The sequence below is a fragment of the Takifugu flavidus genome, chromosome 21 (genome assembly GCF_003711565.1).
Source record: "Takifugu flavidus isolate HTHZ2018 chromosome 21, ASM371156v2, whole genome shotgun sequence".
In the NCBI taxonomy this organism is placed as follows: Eukaryota; Metazoa; Chordata; class Actinopteri; order Tetraodontiformes; family Tetraodontidae; genus Takifugu; species Takifugu flavidus.
In genome coordinates this window covers 5,247,940-5,269,962 of record NC_079540.1, presented here as the reverse complement: position 1 = coordinate 5,269,962, position 22,023 = coordinate 5,247,940, and the positions used below count along the sequence as shown (strand labels likewise).

Sequence of the window (22,023 nt, the reverse complement as noted above, 5' to 3'; positions counted from 1 at the left end):
TTATCTTGGTTGCAAAGACTTTTACATATCCTTTACATATCTGTGAACTCTGTAAATACAAACATATAGATTGATATCATAAACATATATCATTGTGTGTATATATTGTATATACCCATCACAGTTTTATTCGCTACTTAAGCACTTCTGGTTAGATGCTAACTGCATTTCGTTGCCTTGTACTTGTGACATGTGTAATGACAATAAAGTTGAATCTAATCTAATCTAATCTAATCTTTTCAAGTACTTACTAAATGTACATTGAGGTATATGCATGTTATAAGCACTTGTGTACGCCACCAAAACGTAGCCGACCTGACAAAAAAGACGAGCTGTCAACCCTGGCTGTGCCCGTCTTCAAACCAATCACGAATACAATTATATCGGTCTGAAAGTGGTCTCCGACGATGCTTTGTGAGCTGGTGTGTGTCAAAGTAATATCACATGAACAGCAGGAGCCAATCGTCCAGGAGAAGATGGCACTGAGCCTCACGTTTCCTCTGCCAGCTCTCCAATCTGGTGCGATCGCCTCCTTAGCTAAGTGATGGCCATATGCACAGCTGGCCACAAGAAGAGGCAAGTGATTCATCAGACCAGAACTTGCTTCTTCTCACCTTCTTCCTAGCCCAATGCCTAAGACAGGCTTTTTTGCAGCAGACAGAGGTCAGTGTGGACATTCTGAGCAGTTGGCAGCTCTGCAGCCTCATATGCTGCAAGCTGTGACGCTCCATGTGTCCCAAGATCTCTCTATCGTGATGGACTTTCAGGATCTGTCCTACAGCAGCCCTCAGGTCAGATGTCACAGCAAGGGGAATGACCAAACACGGAGAGTGTGATGGTGTACCTGTCCCAGGTTGATGTAGACGGCGTTCTGCAGGAACTCCGAAGCCTCTCTGGCCCGCTTCTGAATGGCCAGCACGCGCACAGCTTTCACACAGGCTTCCAGCTCAATGACTCCTGCATTCTTATACTGAGACACAATAAAGAGAGGTGCTGTGGTCATTGCCTCTTAGACACCTGCAAACTGCAGCAATCAAAAGGAATGGTTGGGTTTTTTTCTCTTTTTTTTCATTAAAATACATCCAAGCTCATCATTCGCTGGAGAAATACAGTGATAGACAAGTGTGCATGCAGGACTCCCCTGTTGCTCATTTCTCAGACATGCCCACACACTTTACTACTGAAAAACATCACACAACGCATGTGTGTGTGTGTGTGTGTTATCTCACCTTTCCTCAACTTCCCTCCACTTCTACGCTCATTGTCTACTTATTAAAATTCAATTAATATTTGAACAGCCATGTGCTGAGATGTAATTTAATTCTGAATGAACTAGTTAGGTAGGAAAAAAAGGGAGTGAGGTCAGCATAAAAAAGGCAATTAGAATAATGACGATAAGGCGTGGGGTTGCTTCTGAATAAACCCAGAGCAGAATAAGCCCATTCACCTGTCCCTAAGCTCTAGAGACGTTGCCATTATTCCCTGGCCTGAGTGTTGTTGTCACGAGCAGAAGCATATTTGGGTGCCGCTGCACAGATGCAAAGTAAACGTTGTGCTGTGCTGAAATTTAAAAACATGACACTGTTTCATCTAATGGATTTCCTCTCCTCGCGTAGCATTCAAAGGTTGTCAGCCCTTGCTCTGCTTCTCCTCCAACGATACCGTAACCACCTACTCCCCTGTACCCTATCAAATACTGCCCCCTAGTGAGACACATGACTTGCTAAACCGGGAAAAAGGCTCACATTTCATTATTAACACACAATTTAAAATTCTCATTCCCACCCTTGCAAGACTTCTCCACTAGCTGTTTCTTATTACTAATATATTATTCATGGCAGTGGCCAAATTGATGGTTGCAGCAGTCTGACATCATGTAGCTCCTAAATATCTCAGCGCTCACAATGCAAACTGTTTATCAGGCTGGATATTTGAATCTGTTTTTATAATGGGAATATAGACTTATATGAAACATTTCCAGACATGTCAGACATTATTACACGTGTTGAAAAAAATCAATTCAAACTAGAATAAAAACATCTTTAAGGTATTATTAACCTAAGACTGGCACTGGTTTACCATAGTTGATTACCTTTCCATAGTAGGAGATGGCCTCTTTGTATTTCTCAATAATGTCCTCAGAGCTTAGGCAATTCTTCGCTCGTCCAATCTCCGTGCTGGTGTCAGCACTAATGCCGTTGGCTGTGAGAGCGCCTGTACTCAAAAGGGAAGGAAAATAAGTGATGAGATGAGGAGAGGCCACAAGATGAGTCCAACTTTTTGGCCACAACAGGAAAGGTTAAAAAAAGACAGTAAGGGAGAGAGTCTGAATCCACAGCTCACTTAAAGCCCTGGACACTTCCACTTCATTTAATCAGCAACACTGATCAGCAAACAGTTCTAACCTTCAGGACATGAAAAATCAACCTTTCACAGTGTCCTGGGATTAGAATTGTTTGAGAAGATCTTATGGTCTTCTCCAGTTCAACAGCATGAGTTAAACTGGTAAACAGTCAAAATGGGACAAATGATAACAATTGAGACGGGGTCATTGCTTAACAGGGCTGAGGCTAAAGCTGTAGTGTGACGCTGTCGCAGCGACGGATGAGTGAAAGCATAATGCTGACAAGTTGTACAAGTTGCAATAAATTATCAAAGTGAATTCCCAAATTGCACAGAAAAAGCTTCATCTGTTGGGAAATAGAGTAAGAAGAGACATCAAGAACCAGTCAGAAAGCAACATTGAACTATGCGCTTAGACTGCCCCCTGTTGGTAATTCAACGAATCATCTGGCTGGGTGTAATAAAGGTTTAAAAAGACATCAATAAAAGTCAACTCAAGCCAGTTCTGGTCCTGAATTGTAAGGTCTCATAACACTGATGACAGCTGTGAGAAAGAGCATCTACATTTAAATAAAATGGGACACAACAAAACAGGAGGAAAAAACAGCACGAATCATCAACCAAAAAAGCAAATGTCTGAGCAGGCGGGCAGCATACTGGCAACTACAAGGGCTGCGCTGGTTAGAATACCGTACCTGGATCAATGAGAACCTCTTGAGCTCCTACAGACAGAGAGAAAAATGCAGATTCACTCCATGACAACAAGGCCCAGTGTTAGCAGTGTTAGAAGTCCCAACAATGCGCCAGACAACTGTAAACTCAAAATTTGTGACATGCGTTACATCAAGCTTCACTTTTATTGTTATTGTTTCCATTCTCTTTGTTTAAATTGCCTCAAGCACATGCATGAAATAACCACAAAATCAAAGCTCGGGAAAATGTAGCAGTTACTATCACTAATTATTAATGGTGATTTAACACTTGCAGCTGATTGGATCGATATTAATGCATTGTTAAAATGTTGATTTATGCATCACCCAAAATGCAAAACGATCATTGTAAATCAATGATAAAACAGTTAGTTTGATTATTTTCCTGACGCATGTCATTACTGTTAATACTCGAAACAAGGCAGAGTTCAAATCGCATCATGTTACAAAAAGAACAGACAATTGACCCTGGATATAATTAGAAGGCAGCGGTGAAATGAGCAGAAGCATCTCACTAACATTTCCCATAAAGCAGCCGAGTTGTGAAACCTGGAGGTGTGTAGAGCTTCCAGCTTGCTCTCAGATGACAACACAACAACTATCAATGCGTCGAGCTTGATCTTATATAGATTTTTATATTGTTACAGAAAGATTTCCTCACCTGGTCGATGGCGTTTTCCTGCATCTGCAGGCTGTGAAATGTTCGGTTTGCGTCCGGCCGTCTTCCCGGCTGTGCCCTCGGGGTAGTGGAATATGACAGAAGCTGAGCACAAGCCCTCCAAAGCAGCTGTAGAGGGAAAAATTAATGTCAAAAGATAGTTCCAGTAATGCTCTCTTTGTAAATCAAGAAATATAGTCTCTTTTTATATTTTACTGCATTTCAAGGATTGTTGATGGATAGATTAAACTACTATGCTTAACTAATTATGTCAAAATGGCCATTAAGAGGGTAATTCTGGGTCATATATTTGTTTTGGCTTAGGTTTTACACCAGATGCCCTTCCTGATGGAAAGCTCTGCTCTTATCTGGGCTTGGGACTGGCCAGAGGGCGACACCGGCTTGTGCGCTGGTCATATATTTGATATATTTCTGGGAATTATAGTCTTCTACTGGTAATAAAGCAACACTCCAGACTCACCGCCGAGCCAGAGGAAGTCATTGATGCCTCTGAGCAGCTCCACAGCCATGTGGTAGTGGACCAGAGCGTCCTGCAGCATGCCTGCCTGGAGGCACAAGTCTCCGACATGCTTCCTCATTCGGCCCTGACAGCGCTTCTTATAATGCCTGAAAGTAAAGGAGTGGGAAGGAGAGAAAATAACAGAATTATGTATTTTTTTTAATATTATCCTCTACTCTGGCCACCAAAACATTGCACTGCTCTAATAATCTGTTATTCTTATTCCTTTTGTCTGCAGGGGGTCAGACCTAAAGTGGATCAGCCAGTTACAAAGAGCATTTGGAGGTGGAAGAATACAAGCAGGGGTGGTTGCAGACTAAACAGCACTACCCTGTAGTCTCATACAAAGGGACAAGGACTTGGGAAGAAACAAGTTCACAGGGATACAAAGGGAATTTGAATTCAGGAAATTCTTGAACTTGACATGAAATCCTGTGGAGACTGATCACTTTTCCAGTCCAGACAGGAGTGGAACTGGGCAACCTGATTTTCAAAACTCTAAACTATCAGCTCCTCCTTTGCACTGCCAGAACTGCTCACTATTTTGTGCAAAATTTAAGACTATTATCATATGGTCACCCAACGACACACTCTGCCAGTCTTCATTCAAACCTTCAGAGTAAAATACAGCAAATGGAGGTGTGAAAATTTTAATAATTTCTGTGAATGTTTACTTAAACCTTTGGAGGAGCTTTGGTTTGGAAACAGGGGTTAATGTATAAAACAACAGAGCTGTGGGAGCTTTTCTGAGGATGCAGCTAAATCTGGTGGGATCAGGGCGGGTTCACTAGACTCATCAGTCTAAGATCTCACCTTTTTACGCCCAACAATAAACTCACAGGACAGTTTGAAGAAAGAAAACATGACAAGTAAAAATCAAAATCAAAAATCAGGAGGCAGATTTTTGAGCAGGTAAAAGGAAAACGCAAGAATTATTTTTATTTTTTAAACACCAATGTAATGGGAAAAACCCTCACCTGGTATCTGTGTCCAAACCCACAAAATCTTTCTTCTCAAACGGAACGCAGAGCAGCGGTATTTTGTCACCAGACTTGTCTGTAGCTCGGTCAAGTCGCTTCGACTCCAGGACGATAAATATGGACTCCACAAAGTCCTCCACTCTTCTCTCCACATCAGGGCAGTCTTCGAAGCTGCGGTAGAAGGCCACATCGGTCCGCTGTTGCTCTGCGATCTCTCCCTGCAGCCCGAACACCAGCAATCGGGAATCATAAAGCGTGGAGCTGTACACTTCTTTCTGGCCGTGGAAGCGTTCGGAGGTCAAAGGCCAGTCTTTGGCTGTGCTGCAGGTGGTGATGGTGATGAGGCCCACCACTTTGCGATGCGTCTGAAAGTCCCCCCACTCGTTGTTCTCTGGTAGGTAGTGGTGGCGGTAGCGGATGTAAAGGAGGCGCTGAGAGTCTCGGATGCTGACCTGACTGACGCCGGCGATGCGTTTGTAAATCTTGAAGAACTGGTCCTCAGGCACGATGCCAACCGGCTGGACCAGCACCAGGACCGTCTGGTGATCCTCAGCACATTGCATGTAGTCCGGAACACTCATTTTCACATGTGGCTTCACAAAAAGAAGATCAAATCAGGGAAACTTCACAGTAAATGAAAATTTTGCAGTATTAGGTTTCTAAATAAGATTTAGAACATAACTGGTGCATAACTGGTGCGTAACCCATCGGCACAAATTTAGGTAAGCAGGGCGTCGTTTTTGCTATTTATAGCCTCAAATACGAAGTTAAAAAAGGCAGACGGACAGACGGACAGACAGGCGATTGCGAGTAGATGATAAGAAAACTTGCCGCATAAAATAAGTTGATGGAGCTTTAAGCAATGCAGCAATGGTGTCAGTTGCCCTGTGTCTAAACTTATATATGAATTAATGAATAACTACGGACAGAAGCCTGCGTCTTATACAACCTGAAAATTGATGTAGTATATTGACAGAATCATAAATTTTGCAGAAAGATAAGCAACAGTTTCTATTTTCTCAGCTATAATTAGCAACACGCCATATCAGGTAAAGGTGCGTTTGAAACGATAGAAAGGTGGTCAAATAATAACAAAGACCGTAAAAAACAACCCTTTCTATGGTGTGCAGTTTTTGAATTTCATATGTAAACGACAACAATGAATTAAGTCCCTGTCAACTAATATTTCTGCTAGCTAGCTTCATTCAATTAGCACCTACAAAAACTCGCTTAATAGGATCGGTCACGTAGTAACAGCGCAAACTACGAAAACCAAAGCCATTTTTACTCATATCATCATCTTATTACGGTGTTGCCTTTGACACAAATTAATCACAACGCAACGTGAACTCACCTAATCTTGGACATAACCTGCCAGACGTCACAGCTTCCTTCTTCTGACGTCTGCAAGTCAACAACAACGGAACTTCCGGTGAAGCGTTTAAAAAATAAAAGCTGATGCTGGCAGAAGGACCTTGCGCAATCGTGTGGCGATCATAGCAAGACCGTTTTCCATCTTATTTTGAAAATTACATTGAATCGCTTCCACTTTCCTCAGTTTTATTTCTTCTTCGCCTCACCTTTTTTGACAGTGCGCCACCTAAAGAGCACATAATGTACTGCACGAATACGTGTAAGTTCTTTTAATGTTAAATACTTAAATTAAAATAAGCACCGTATTAATAGATTGTTTTAATTAACTTGTCAAACATTAAATAAATCACACTTAAAGGTTGATACATTATGTTTTCTTCTTGGTTGAAAATGGTTGTAATAAGTTACGTTCAAGACTTTTTGATGAAAAAAATAAAGAAAAGCAGACATATGTTTTAACATTTATTTGTTTTTCACCCATATATCACTTTTCACAATCTTCTTGGAAGACAGCAGCATTTTATTCCCTATTTTCTTTTCTTTTTTTCGGCCAAGAAGAAATGGTCCAAAAGCAAAGCAGGAGCTCAAAGAGAAGGATAAAGCAACGGAATGTCTATACCATTGTTGAGTGAATGTCCATCAATAACAAGCAAACACTAACAACCACTGATGTACAAAATGGTGCACAAACATTGTGTGTAGACATATTTATGCCAAGCAATCATTGGTCAAAACTGACAGACATTGCACATAAAAGTTGGGGGAAATCAAACATGAACAACGTATTTTAACTGAGATGATTAAAAAAAAAAGGTAATAGCAAAATAAGTAAAGCCTTTATTTTTCCCGCGTGGTGAGTGGTCCCTAAAACTCTTAAGACTGAGGTCTGTTCAAAAAACACAGCTTGACTTTTTGTATTAGAAGGGTTATAATGCATAGTCCCATCACTGCATCGCCGCATGAGGGAAGGATTTACAAAGCTGTAACCTAAAATAGGAAGAAAATGAGCTACGTTGTTGAAACCAAGGATTACTGTGTGTTTAGTTCAGTCATCTACAGTCCATAAGTGCTCACTTCCAAAATGTGGCAGTCTCTTTGTCTCCTTAGTAAAATACTCATACGGCTGCAGGAAAGCGCTCACGCCAATTAGGAAAATCAGGAAAATACACAGAACGTATTGGCACCAAATGTGGCATTAAGAAATGTGTTTTATCGGCTCATTCTACCAGAGCAGCGTTTCCCATCATGCCAACTTTGTTCGCTCCTGACAATTTGAGTATTTTACTTTTCTGAGGTCATTAATACTAATATAATGCGGGTTATATCCATGCACGAGCCCCTGACAAATATCCTGAAAAAAAAAGAAAAGCCTTTGCACGACAAAGAGACTGTCGCTGAAGTACCTCTTTACTAAAACAGTTTTCTGGATGCTGCGGTCGTTGCTACTTGTGTGCGCTTTTGAGAGTGTGCAGTCACATAAAACATGGGAATGAGAAGGCTACAGGAAATAAAGGATAAGGTAGTTAAGGCTGGGTGATGACTGTGTGTTTGGTCTGCAGAGGATTGGAAGCTTCTGGGCAGAATGTTGTCATCCAGTAGATTAGGTTAATCTCCAGCGATCATGTGGCCTTTACAGAGATTAGCCAGCCTAATTAGACGCTCCATCGGTTCCTACTGGACTAGAAACACTCAGTAAGACTATGGTCTGTCAGACAGAGGAAAAGTCTGAGAGAATTCAAAGGCAAGAAACAGAAAAGTACATAACATGAACATGATTTGGTTGAAAGGTGCAGTGAGGGGAGAAATGTGTCTTGTATTAGCTGAATGGGAGATATTTGGCATTCTTTATGATGGCATTAGAAAGTGAGTGGACACCGCCGGTGGTGTGGAGAGAGGAAGTTTAAGAGTCTCCACAAGAACGTAGGGTGAGGTGAGGTGGTCAAGATGGAACATGAAAGGCAGCTCTCCTCATGCCATCTTCAGGAACTGCTCCACCGCGTCTGCTTCGACGGCCTCGGAGAACATTTCATAGTTCTGTGGAGAGAAAGAGAGCAAACCATGACAGCACGATGAGCAAACCTACAGAGCACATACTGGAACAGCACTGGTTCATCTGGTTGTTTGCTGTGCGTTTGCTTTCCTCACCCCGCAGTACTGGTCTTCATTGAACAGCTGGGGGGGCACTGCTGTGGGATCCCCCGCTTTGCTCCTCATTTCATCTCGGACCTCGCTGCCCACAGAGATGTCCACCAGCTCGTACTTGATGCTCTTGCTTTCAAGGATACGCATCATTTCCGCCTGTCGAGATTTCACCTGTAAAAGAGCGCCGTACATACATTATCCTGCATTTTGCAACCGGGCGTCCCCACAGAAAACTTTTATTAATCAAAGATACAAGCGGACACTATTAGTCTACATCATTCCATTCAAGGCAACGACGACAGTCAGGATCAAAACTCAGGACGGCCTCCAAGACTGTTTATGACGAGCACATTTGGGGCTGAGTTAAGAAGCAACATGTGATCTGCTGGGATGATGACAAACAGTCATGGTGACGGTGAATAATTTCTGTCTGGGGAAGTTGGGAGTTTTCATTTGGTAAAAGAAACCACACCTAAGAACAGCTATAATTAGAAACACAAGCTGGCATTTAGAGTTTGCTGATAATTATTTCACAAAGCCGGAGCATTGTGTGTATCGGCTATTCATTTTATAATAATTACAGAACCATATGCAAAGATGTCTGCAGTTTTAGACAAAAAAACATACTTGTATACAACACACTTCAATATGTGTATTCAAGTGATCATTAATCACTTGCTTTTACTTAAACAGTCAAGAAGCTCAGTCCAAAATAATATGGAACAAATAAAAGATAAAAGCGTCTGATGTAAAACATCCTTCATGCTTTGCAAGCGACAGCAAATTAGCATGTTTCCTAGCAACGTTACCGCATAAGAGAGAGTTAAAGCACTTCATTCCATCAGTGGGTGAATTCCTCCCCCCTAATGAATGCCAGATGTTTTGCACAACACAGTTTACTATTAGTTGTTCATCTTATGCCGACAATGTTTTTATCTTCTATCTTCTTCTAGGATGCAAGTAAGCTTGCACTATTTAAAAGTGTCAAAGTAGTTAACTAATTCGCCCAACAATAGTCATGTTTGGTTTTGGTAACTGTTGAATGGACATGGGAACATAGACATGGACATTATCACAGAGCCACATCAGAATATGGGGAAGTATGGGGAAGAACTATAATTCAATTTCCCCATGGGGATGAATAAAGTTCATCTTAATCTTAATATTCTTGCAGGTCTACTGTAGACTGATATGTTGAGGAAATCTGAGGTGTAGAAAAGGGTAATATGAAACTTTATTCAGTTCTGTTGCAGAGTAGCATGTTCCAGTCATTACATCAAAGGATAATCAGAGTTATGGCATGTTTAGGACTCATAATTATTATGATAGTTACCATCTTTACCCTGCTTGCTAGCCAAGACTCTTATATGGAAATAGCTCCCTCTTAGTGATTATATAACACGTGTGTATTTACACCGTGCACCACCTGTCGTGGTGAAACACCTATGCTTGGTTACATTTGAGGCCCAGAACTCAAAGCCTGTATTTTGTCCTTTCGGAAACTGGTCTAGTAACGCTGGTGTTAAAAGGTAAATAACACCAATGCTTGCTAATTAGCATTACTGTTAGTCAGGAGGAAGCTATTACTGACAGGATGCTGGGTGTGTCTACGGCGCGAGCCATTGTGATCCGCAAATTTTATTGCCGAAACTGACCCATGAAAACGACCGCACGTTTTTTTCCGTGAGAACAGCGTTTGACTCACCTCCCGTGAGGCGGTAACGGTGGTGTAGTAGAGTTTGATTCCCATTGTCGGAGTTACTTCCCGCTCCCTCTCAAGGTCCGTTCGCGACTAGCTTGCTCTGCTTCCGTTATGTTGCAGACGGAGAAACAGGAAGCGGAAGTGGGAAATATGAGTCTCAAAATAAAAGCCCGATGGGGGAAGTTTGGTGAAGGGGTTATAGGTTGAGCTGTTAGACAACTCAGTTTGGTTAAGAGTGTGGAAAATCAAAATATAAAATAATTTGGTTTTAGACTGAACCATTTATTTTGTTTCTTAAGATCATTATGATTTTGTTTAGCAGAGTAACTTCCATATGTGATATGGATCTGGATGAGTATATCTTGTGCTGGAGTGACAAAACTGTATAATTAAGTAAAGATTTATTGATAAAGAATTTGGATTTCAATCTGGCTGTGGTTATTAATATAAATCTTTGTGTATGGATTCGGGTGGTTTTGGCTAATGGTGATGGTGTCACCCAAGGATCAACAATCAAATTTATATATTTAGTTAGTTATTTGTTCAGAGGGTCAGCAATTATTCATTAATACATCTGAGAGCAGAGCAGGACGTTTTGGGATAGATCTGCTGGGAAATGGGAAAACAGGAAGGTGACAGTGTGTCTGTCACAGGACACAGAGGTCGTTTCCCTGACAGCAAAAGATTGTAACCAGGAAGAGAAGCAAATGATCCACTGGGAACAAAGGTTATAGGAGGATGCATCAGAGAAAAGGGGAAATTCTGGTCACTAGAAAAGCAGTTCTGAACGGAGAATGGAATTGTTGCTTTGTTCACTCGTGGATTTTTAAGTTTAAATGTCTTCCCTCTGTGCACCATTGAGTCTTGTGACTTTGGGCATTTTGTAACCAAGGAGATGTCTGAATTACCCTGGGTCCCCCAGTGCAAGATGTTAACCTTGAAACAACATAAAAATCGAAATACCATCTCTGTTGTCTCCCAGTGGAGGTAAATGACAACATTCTGGTTATTGTGGTGTCAATGTTTGACAGTGCTGATGTCATATGAATTGTGTCAGGCTCCCATATGTTGATTTCTCACACAATACAGAAAATCACACATGAATCAAGAATTGAGAGGAAAACCTACTCAAACGTCATACTTTAATTTAGAAAGATAAATAAAATATTAACTCAAAGCCTGCATGTTATTCCCAAATTTAGCCACAAGATGGAGACATTGGCCATCAGTCGATTCTGAGTATCACATTCTGATGAAGTGGCCAGAAATATGTTGATCCCCACCAGCACCCACATCAATTGTCTTGAAAAATGCTTCCACAAAATAAATGGTCACCTTTAACCACGGAAACCTGGCAGAAGACTTGCTCGGTTTTCTGTCTCCACTCATAGTTTAGGAAAGGCGGTATTGTGATTAGAGCCAATTACAATAACATCATCTGCAAGTCAGATTAGCAGAGCTCTTGATGTATGGCCTGTCTGATGATTTACATGGAGACTTTTGCAGTAAAACCTCCAACCATGTGGCTGAAAAGCCTAAAGCAAACTCAGAGTCTGCTCCAGTGTCATTAAAATCTGCATTTCTTCACTAAATGTGAAGATTCCACAGATTTAGGCAACTTAGGGAAATAAAAAAAAAAACTTTCCTTATGGACTTAATATCAAGTTCCCAACCAGTCCCCAGTTGAGCTGCCAATCATGTCACCAAACACATTTTAACATCACTGATCAGAAAATAAAGTAACTCCTGCACTTTGGTCCTACTAGACCACGCTAACAGAAAGTAGGTCCGTTGGTTCACCTGTTCTTACCTGTTTATTAGCTATACCACAGCCCACCCCCAGACTGCAGCTCTTTTTTAATGCTGGGCTACTTCAAATTTCCGTGAAACTCTCTTTATGTTCTATATTATTATTCTTTTTAAATGCCATCACAAATTTGTGTGTATTCACAGGTTTACTGACCCCCAACAAGCAAAAACTCCCCTTTAACAGGAAGCTCTGTCACTTTGCACACAAACTAAACATAAAAATGTCATTTAAATCTGTCCATATTCACACCGGCCAAATCAAAATTATGGGCACATGCGTGCTAACACAAAAAACACACACACACACACACACACACACACACACACACACACACACACACACACACACACAAATACAGTGCCTGCCTTTGAGCTTGGTGTGGCTCTTTCATCATTTATTGCCTCAGAAGTGTTTTCACCCCCCCAGAAAACAGGATTTATGACCTGTCACCTTTCCGCTGACTCTACAGGCCATCCGTCGGCTTGGCAAACGATTTTCCGGCTTCTTTAGCTGCTTCACAAAACCCTTGATGACACGAGCAATGTCAGAAGTATTGCAATTTCATTTGTCAGTGGACGTTACTTTGTGGTGGCGAGAGTTACAGTTCTACTTCGATTGGGGGGGGGGGGGTGTTCTGGTGAGCTCATAATAACAGGTTTTAGCAAAGAGAGAGCGTTTCTATTTTATTGCCCTCCCTTCAGGGTGGCAGCAGAGTGGTGAATGAGTGAATACGAGGGAAAACCCAACCAACTAGATGTGTTGTTTTGCCTTGAAATACAAGAGTGGACGAGGAACCTTTTTTTTAATGTCAATAAAAAAAAGTCAATATGCAGCTTCTCGCGTGAGCAGGTCCGACTAAAACCAATGGAACTCTTTGACTCTGAGGCTGACGCGGGCCTTTTTTTCTCCTTGTCTTTGTTCCTTCCCACGTTGGTCCTCTCAGCCGGGTTGCAAAGGTGACAGCGTATCCTGCTGACAGACGCCACCTCCCGTGTACTGAATTATCAAACCATCAAAAGCTGAAATAAGAGACAAAATGACAGCTTTGGGTATATTTTTAACCATGTTCATCTCGAGCTGGAGAGGATTTCCCTTCCCCCCCTGAGCTCCTATCTGAAGCCTATTTTTATGGCTAATTTACATTCAAATTATTTATAAGCTGTGCTGAGGTTCAGCATCAAGCGAGGCTGGCTGCTTGGATCATGGCCCTCTGACTTAAATGTCCATCATCTGGCAACGCTATCCGTTGTGGTTATAGACGCTAACATCTGAACGATCGCCCCCCCTCCCCACCAGCGCCAGTGTTGGAGACGCGCATCCACAAGGCTTAAACATGACATTTATATGCAAAGTTGGATTTTGGAGTTTTTCTTTCTATGGTTCCACTCCCACCTCAGACTGGACCTGCTAGCACCTGTTTAGGTCCAGATGGGACAGATGCCGCTACCTCAGATGACTCAGCCTGGCTGCTGACTCAAAAGGGCTCGAGCTTGAGAACCCTACGAGCGTGTTGAGCTTCAGACGGTGCTTCTCTTCTGTGTGAGATAAGACCCCACCCCCACGACACCCCACGCTTCACTGACAAACAGATCGAAGGGGAGATTTTCTGGAAAGATTCAAAGCAGCAAACAGGATCAACAGCTTAGGACACTTCTCGCGTCTCAGCAACTTCCTTGTGCCGAATGTCTCTCCCTTTCTTTTTTTTTTGGACGCTGTTGAGACGGAGAGGCTCCAAGTGTGTGTACGTGTGTGCATGCGCATGCAGGGCGTGTTGGAGACGGTCTTATGAGCGAGGGAGAATTTATTCTTTGGTGTACTGGAGTGTAAACGATGCCAGAATGCTGTCTTTCACTCCACTGACGATGTGCAACTGCACAGTGCAAGAAAGCAACACCCCCCCAACACACACACACTCACTCACACACTCACACACACACGCACACACAGAGTTAGTGAGAACCATATAAATATGCCCACTCAGTACATTTAAAAAAGACTGTTTCTCTGCTTTCCCCTCTGTGTCACTTTAATGGCAGCTGTGTGTCTGCATGAATGCAAATGAGACTGAGAACAGGAAGCGCGGCAGATGCAGCAAAGACCAACAACCCGGTGGTACCTGGAGGCCCAACGTCTTTGCACGATTGATTCCTAGTTGGCCAGTGAAGCAGAAATTAAGCGGTTTTATCACTACACTGGTGCCAGGTGACGCCAGGTCAACTGGAGGGTCTCAAGCGGTCCCACTTTGGGACCCACAATTTTCCATGGTCGTGAAGTCACGACCTGCTTTGGGGTTCTCCCCCTTAAAATCCACATTTTAAATACCCCTAAGAAGCTGCCTGGACCTTTAAAAAATTTGTTTTTTTCAAAATAAAAGACATGTGGAACATCAAATTATTTTAATTATTATTATTTACCTTTTGACCCTCTTTCTGCGACCTATCCAGAGCCCACCAGTTGGGAGCCACTACCTGTGTAGAAGGCCCCGGTATTTCATACAAGCACTGGTTTCTATCAGTTTCTGCAAGCTTTGGGTGGAACGTCTGCAGCTGAGGAATGAAGTCTGTTCGTTCTTCTGCCTGTAACGTGAGCTGTGGGGTCCTCCTGCCCGCTGACCTGTGCCGACCGCTGGCTGCAAGCGTCATTCACGCCGAGCAGATGCTTTTCTCTCTCTGCTCTGGGAGGGAGCACCATGTGAACATGCACGGCTGTTCACCGCCTCAATGCAGGATTATAAAGGCACAGCGAAGCCGGGGCAAGACATCACACTGTTGCTCAGAGTGTGTGTGTGTGTGTGTTGTGTGTGTGTGTGTGTTGTGTGTGTGTGTGTGTGTGTGTGTGGTGTGGTGTGTGTGCAGACATGTCAGGCATATCTACGAGTTTTGACACTTTTTCCAGAAATGTCCAGACAGGTGGAGGAATTGAATTGTCATGCTGCCCGTGCTGTCTGCCGATGTGTGCACCGTGCACACGTGTGTGTTCTCACACTCTTGCACACTCCAGTTCCGCCTCCAGTTTGCTGATACTTAAATGAGAGATTTACTGAGGTGCAAAGTTAAAAAACAAAAAAAACTCCTTTGTGAGTCTCTGCAAATGTGGTTGCATGTTGTCATCTGCTACAGTGGAGACGCTCTTTAGCCTGTGAAGGATACTGGAATCATGAGCAATGGCCTCCATCCTGCTCCCGTGAGTATAATTACACCCACTTTCCTGTGAAACCCAAAGAATTCCTGGTTCCCGCTAATTTAACCTGCCTAATCTTGTATCATGTACTTAATTAGAGTGTAATGAAATCTTGTTTAAATACATTTTAGTCCCGTTTATATCTCCTCTGTGAACAAGGAGGGGGGATTTTCTCCCACGTGGAGAGGTGGAGGACAGCAGCAAGGGGGCTCCCCTCTTTCAATTAAGACATCTTAATGAAAAAGGAAAAAAATATCCTCATCCTCATACCTCCACCCACCTGGAAGATTAAGTCGGCCTCATTGTTTCCTTTGACTTTACTCTGTCCCTGTTCCCGTGCTCGCCCCCCTCTTGATTATTCGTTCACCTTGCTTGACCTTGTGCTGTTTTAATTATTCTCATTGTGACCTTGGGGACTTCCCCTAGTAGATACTCTACAGCCAGTGCCGTCGCCCTGACCTTGGAGACAGTCAGCGGGTGATTGTTCATTTAAATGCGACCACAGTGGCCCCCAGTTAAGATGAGTGGGAGGTGGGGATGAGGTATTTGCGGACTCACTCTGGGAGCTGGTTGGTCTCCTACACACGTAATTAATATGCTTATTAACTCCTCAGCTCATATCATAATCAAGCTGCAAAATAGGTGGTGGGGGTGGGGCAGGTTAATAGATTTCATACTGGTTTCACTTGCAGCATCGGGCCCAAGGGCATCGTGGAGGTGATTGAATGTCATTTGGTTGGACTCTGAAGTGTGTGTGAAGGTGTGGGCACCTGTGACACCTCGGTAATAATAATAAACCCGTGTCCATGAGGCTGTTACCTCATATCAATGGCAGTGAGGAACCATTAAGCATGGAGACCATTATCCTGGGTGTCTTCTGTCGGGCAGGGGGCCTCAGATATCATCATACTTTTGGTGTCCTCATCTCAAACTCACAATTGAACCGAAGCGAGACGGACAAACACATTTATGCTGTTATATTAACGTAGCTGGTCCATCAGAATGGACATGATGTGGGTTCAAAAATACCATCCGTGAAAGTGAAGAAACGAGACTATAAAAAACGAGCCGCTCCTCAGAGAGGACCAGCAGTGTCATCTGCGTGGGTTTCATAAGCATGTTTTTAAGTAAATGCTGGGTGCAGCTCAGGTGCTGGGTGCTGAGTCGGCCAGTCATTTACAGAGAATGCGGCCACTCCTGGTGGGCTGCACGGAGGTCCGCATCGCTAAGTGCTTTGTTCCTTCGGGGTTCTCTGTGTGGCGATAAATTTTGGAAATTTATTCAGCACCAGGGAAATTAAAGCAGACACATGCAATAAGAGCAAGCAAAGGGTCTGACTAGGGGTGTAAAGTGATTCGATCTACAGTATTGCTCCATCTGATAGGGTAGGGGTGCCCGACCTGGGGGTTCTGTAGGGAACAGGGCAGGGAGCCGAAGGCAGATATTAAGAATGAAATGTCCAACACCAGCCGTCTGAATCCAGGTGCTGGAGGGCTACAGCCTCAGTCTCCATCCCACCTGTGGCTGACTGATGCTCTGCTGTGTCCTCTACTGAGACCCAAATGATGTTACCTGTAACCTTGGGGCAGAGCCACAGAAAAAGATGGTTCTCTGTCTGCGTACCACTGTCTGCGTACATTCGGCACCAACCTCCCATTACAAGTCACTGCATAGGCGAAGCAGCGGACCAAAACTTGAAACATTGTTTTCATATGAACAGGCAGGACGTGACAACAGTCGGCAGGCTGACTGCAAAACAGCAAGAGAATATCAGACGTGCAGTTCAGATTTGAGTCTACCAAAAGAACTCCGAATTCTGGATATGCCTTTTCACTCCCAGTTGCTGCAGCAACAGTCCCAACACGTGGTTTGTTCTGGGCAAACAAACAAGAAAACCTCTGTGACACATAATTAAGCCTTCGAATTATTGAGCAAAGCCTGAAACGGGGAGCTAGCGAAATGAATCTGAAAGGTTGATGATGACAAGAATGTTGGCTGACTGAAGACACGTGTTTGTTGCTTCAGGGTCATGCATTATTACCAGGTGGAACACACACCCACACACACAGACCTCGATCAAAGGGAACAGTGGAAAAAATCTGAAAGTCAGGAGTTCTCCAACTTCCTTTACCCCTTTTATGTCCCCTGAAAGGAGAGTGGCTCCATGGGAGCCCCGTGGAAAGAGCTATATCATTTACAATCAATAAAATCTGAATGTGGGATGAGTTATGGCTGTATTTTTATAAATACCTTGGAGGTAGATGGCAAGTAAAAAAGGGGAAATATTTCAGCATGCCTGGCCTGGTGACAGAGCTTTAACGGCTGATCTATGGCGGCAGCCAGCCTTTGAAGGCCTAAACGCGTTTCTAATTACCGACACCTAAAAGCAAGGCTTAAATCTTCTATTTTAGAGTTTAGTCATATCAGTTCTGCTCTCCTGAGCAGAGAATGGAGGAGTAAAAGTGTGGTTTTGCCACATCAAATGGGGTGTGAGTCCTGTCAGGTATAGGTGTCCACGGCACGATGGATCTGCACACATGGGTTTTCTATAAAAGCTGCACGTAAAGTCCCGGAAAGAGCCTCCATTTCCACCAAAGTAAACAGCATTCAAGAGGTAAACTGAGGTGGGGCTGAGTTCTAAACCGTTGTAGTGATCTCCCAAAGGTGCCATAAAAAATAACGGGCTGCCGGTGCGTGCTGTCTGCATCTCTGTAAACACTTTGCTGGCTTTTACAGGCGTCCTAAATCAATAACGCAGGTCCAGCGTCTTGTTGACAGGACATCGTAGAACAGCATTTCCAGATACCCAACAAAGTATAAACACAGAAGGGGAAATCCATCTTATCAGCTCTCGGCAAGAGAAATAAAGACAATTTATGGAAATAATGATGATGGATTACAGTGATGGTGGGAATGGATCAGGCTGATATGGAATCAATACCAGCGATGGGGCGCGGAGCGGCTGAAGGAGCGGTGGGCCGAGGGTACGGTGAGAGAGATCAGTGAGGAGGATGCTGATGTAGAGCAGGTTAGAGACGTAGTGGAGGATTTTAAAGGTGAGCTGTAGTGTTCTCCTAATCCGACACTTTAGATACCAAGGAACCCATCAGCGGCCTTTATGGTATCTGACTGATGAGGAACTGATACTGTTTGTAAACAAAGATGGTGGCACACACAGTGGGGCAACTGAAGTATGGAAGCTAGCAGAGGCTTGTCCCGCAACGCTAGCATCAAAGCTCGCAAAGTTTACTTTATAAAACTAAACTTAACAAATGGAAAAACCACTTAGACCATCCGCAAATGCGACAACCTGACACTTCGATGCCGGCTGTGGTTGGTGTTCAACACTGGATTTGGTATCAGCAAGATAGTTTATTGAGTATCGGGATCGGACAGGGAGCCAAAAACTGGATCGGGACGACCCTAGTGAGCAGCAGTGATGCGATGGTGGACGGGAGGCCAGTGGAGCGGGTGAAGAACAGGTGTGATGTGACAGGTGTCAGGAGGTTCTGGAGATGATGCGGGTGGGCTGGAGCGTTCTGGACAAGTTAGGTGTGACGAAGTGGCGGCCGAAGGTAGAAGTATGTAGAAGCAATGCTGCGGTGACTGGGGTGATCACCTCCTGCAATACTATACCGCACATTCATTTGGGAGTTCACTTTAGACCAAGCACACAATCATTCATGAGCCAGAGGAGGAAAAATCTTGTTTCCATTGAATTCAGTTATAAATATTTTCACTTCGGCTTCAATCATCCATCTTCCACTGTTGCCCCCCCCCCCCCCCCCCCAAAAAAAAAAAAAGATTATAAGTCATTCAATTGCCAGAACAGACCAAATTGGAGGCAATTCCTACTTGAAATTAAACAGAAAACCAAACAATCCTGAGGCTGAAAAGGCACATGGATGTTCAACTCGGCCCGGTCCTCACATCCATTGTCATGTACAATCCAGTGCTTTTCCATTTCCACCTGGGGAATTTATTTTGTGGCATTCGCACAATTGACAATAAAACATCAGACTAGCAGCAATTTGCCATCCGGGAATCGATGTGGTAATGAATGTGCATGTGTTGTATTTGTGGGGTGAAAAAAAAAATCAGAACTTCACCAAGCTATTCTAGGGGGAGAAACGTGCACGCTGGATTTTGGTAAATGGTGCATTTGACAGTGCAGCAAGAATAAATGTTGCTGCGTTTTTATACTGATACTTCTGCAGCCAAACACCACAGGAAACACATGCAAAGTAAGACACGCAATCATCTCCATGACAATTCATGCACGCAAATGACATTAAAACGTTACAATCTTCTAATAAAGAGGTGGATCCTGCACCACCCAGAGCTCTTTTGGCCGGTGAAAAAGTAGCGGATAAATCCAACAGGACAAAAAGCATTTTTTCTTTCTTTCCCCTCTGAAATGAACTATTACTTTCTCCAAAAGTCAAGTGCAGACATTTCCCCCGAGGGCCCTCGGATCCGCCAGGAGCGGCACCATCGCAAATGTCAAATTGCTTATTTATTGAAGGAAAAAGATGCTGCAATGTCACTGGCCATCGCAGGCATTTGCCTTGTGGTTTTTGAAGTGTGCACGTTTGGGTTTTGGGCCAGTTTTGGTGTTTGATTTAAACGCTGTAATGGATTTTCTTAGAACCCCGTAAAAGTCCACCAATATCCATAACAATTCAACCCATTAATAAAAACCTGTACTAACTGAGGGCTTAAATTGATTATTCCTTTTAATCCTCCCAGAGCTTCTCCGACACCCCCTTGGAGACACCGATCCCCACCACAGCATCCGCCAGAGAGCGAGGGATGAAGAATGGTGTGAAGGGAAAGCTCGTTTTCCGTGGCGGATGGAGCGCAGGAGGATGGGAAGATGATAGAGGAAGAGGAGGTTTGGATTGGGGAGGTGTTATAGACCAAAGCAGGTGTGACAGTTCTGAAAGAATTCATAAAAGAAGGGAAAAAAACAGAAAGCAAGCTTCCTGTGGCCTTGTAGTGGTGCTAAACCGAGCATGACCACAGCTGTACTGGACTTGCTGTCCTGCTAAACGGCACAGGAAGAGAAAAACCTCCACTTTCAGAACAAAGCCTGCAAAGGTGACAATCCCTTTCTCCCTGCTTTACCATCGGACCCTATTTTACTGAACAAGTTCCTACGAGAACTAACCAGATTTCTAGGTTTATTTCCTTTTAGTGTCAGATATTTAAAATCTGCAGCACAAACCTCCGGAAGGCTCCCTCCTTTGAATTGAATGGTTAGCAGGCAAAAGCACTAATTTGAAACAGACAACTAGCTGCTCATTGATACCTGCTCAACGCTGCTCTCATTATTCGGCAGCGCGTGTGATGTGCAATAAAACTAGTCTGCTAAGAACATCTGACATTTCGGGTGAACCGCCGGGGCTGGGAATCGTTTGAATAGGTTTTGTTTGTGTGTTTACGCCTCTCCATCTGCCCCTGTTTCCCCCAGACTCCGGCTCTACGTGCTAGGGGACGGGGAAAGGCTGCACAGGCAGAAGGCAAAAGTGTGAACTATCCGTTTGGAACTCCTCCACCTGCCAGAGCGAGTCTTCCTTGTGTGATCCAGAGGAGAGGCAGCTCACGTGCTCTTCATTTTCTCCCTGACAAGAGGAGTCAGGACAACCTTGCAAACCCCCGACACCCATAACACAGTAATGGTCAGAGGGAGATCAAGCAGAACACTGAACACAGCCTGCGCTGGTCTTTGGCCTTTCATAAGTGTTTATTGCAAACAGTTTTTTCCTTCATTTGTTCTGAGCAGATGCATTCTTGAGAACAGCTGTGCTCCGGTTTAATGGCGTTCACTCCAGCAGTTGATTGACAAATGACCTTTACGTGCGCTTCAGTGACAAGAGCACCCACCTGTGAATAAACCACCATGTATGCTCAAAAGACCAAGCACCTAAGACATTTTCCTGCTGCCAGTGTTATAAGCATCAGCCTTGCCGTTACCTCTGACCTCTGGTGAGACGGATTCATCCCCGCAGAATCAATCCGATCATATCTAAAATCAATGTATGATGTGACGATATGTATCCCACAGACTTTCCCTCCTCCTACACCCCCAATTAGGCCTTTGTGATTTGGAGTGAACAGAAATGTTAAGATGAATGGGTAGAGTAACTATCAGTGCTTGGCTTCTCTGGGTTGAAAGGTTGCAATGAGCTACTCTACCGCTAAGAGGCAGTAGAGAACCAAGAAATACTGCCTCTATCTATCTATCTATCTATCTATCTATCTATCTATCTATCTATCTATCTATCTATCTATCTATCTATCTATCTATCTATCTATCTATCTATCTATCTATCTATCATTTGGATTTGCAAAGATGATGAGGGCTTTGGGATAAAAATACAAATATGATCTATAATACCTTTGCACGTGTTCTCTTAATCATACATTACTGACTCAAATTAACAACGGTCTTAGAGCGTGTCTGTGCTGTGAAGTAGATAAACACAATTTGAATCAATCGGTAGTAGCAACACGTGTTTGTTTGTTTGTTGCCAAATTTATTATGGAAATTGTAAATTAAGTACTTTCTTTTAGGATTACGGACCTGGTTTCTTGTGTGCAC

At 43.4% G+C, this 22,023-nt stretch overlaps 2 protein-coding genes across 3 annotated transcripts in view; both read right to left on the bottom strand.

The window, feature by feature from the left end:
• Nucleotides 1-6,642, bottom strand: part of trappc9 (trafficking protein particle complex subunit 9) — an 84,829-nt gene extending 78,187 nt beyond the window's left edge. Inside the window, exons 1-7 of one of the 2 annotated variants that reach the window (XM_057021602.1) lie at nucleotides 6,566-6,642; nucleotides 5,209-5,804; nucleotides 4,193-4,338; nucleotides 3,715-3,840; nucleotides 3,039-3,065; nucleotides 2,093-2,214; nucleotides 845-970 (exon numbers count right to left, since the gene is read on the bottom strand). In XM_057021602.1, the coding sequence (XP_056877582.1) occupies nucleotides 845-970; nucleotides 2,093-2,214; nucleotides 3,039-3,065; nucleotides 3,715-3,840; nucleotides 4,193-4,338; nucleotides 5,209-5,792 (1,131 nt within the window). In that variant the 5' untranslated portion in view covers nucleotides 5,793-5,804; nucleotides 6,566-6,642. The remainder of the gene's footprint in view (nucleotides 1-844; nucleotides 971-2,092; nucleotides 2,215-3,038; nucleotides 3,066-3,714; nucleotides 3,841-4,192; nucleotides 4,339-5,208; nucleotides 5,805-6,565) is intronic. The other variant, XM_057021603.1, reaches the window with a different exon arrangement.
• A 392-nt stretch (nucleotides 6,643-7,034) lies between these two features.
• sh3bgrl3 (SH3 domain binding glutamate-rich protein like 3) lies at nucleotides 7,035-10,562 on the bottom strand. Its single transcript, XM_057021606.1, has 3 exons — nucleotides 10,433-10,562; nucleotides 8,731-8,898; nucleotides 7,035-8,619 (listed from the first exon to the last, which is right to left on the bottom strand). The coding sequence occupies exons 1-3, from the start codon at nucleotides 10,475-10,477 to the stop codon at nucleotides 8,554-8,556; spliced, it is 279 nt and encodes a 92-aa protein (XP_056877586.1). The 5' UTR covers nucleotides 10,478-10,562; the 3' UTR covers nucleotides 7,035-8,553.
• Between the last annotated feature and the right edge of the window lie 11,461 nt (nucleotides 10,563-22,023).

Bases quoted from the DNA above. Each gene is read 5' to 3' on its own strand.
- sh3bgrl3 (XM_057021606.1), bottom strand. From the start codon at position 10,477: ATGGGAATCAAACTCTACTACACCACCGTTACCGCCTCACGGGAG. The intron at 8,899-10,432 runs GTGAGTCAAACG...GCTCTTTTACAG, and splicing joins CCGTTACCGCCTCACGGGAG to GTGAAATCTCGACAGGCGGA. The intron at 8,620-8,730 runs GTGAGGAAAGCA...TTCTCTCCACAG, and splicing joins ATGAAGACCAGTACTGCGGG to AACTATGAAATGTTCTCCGA.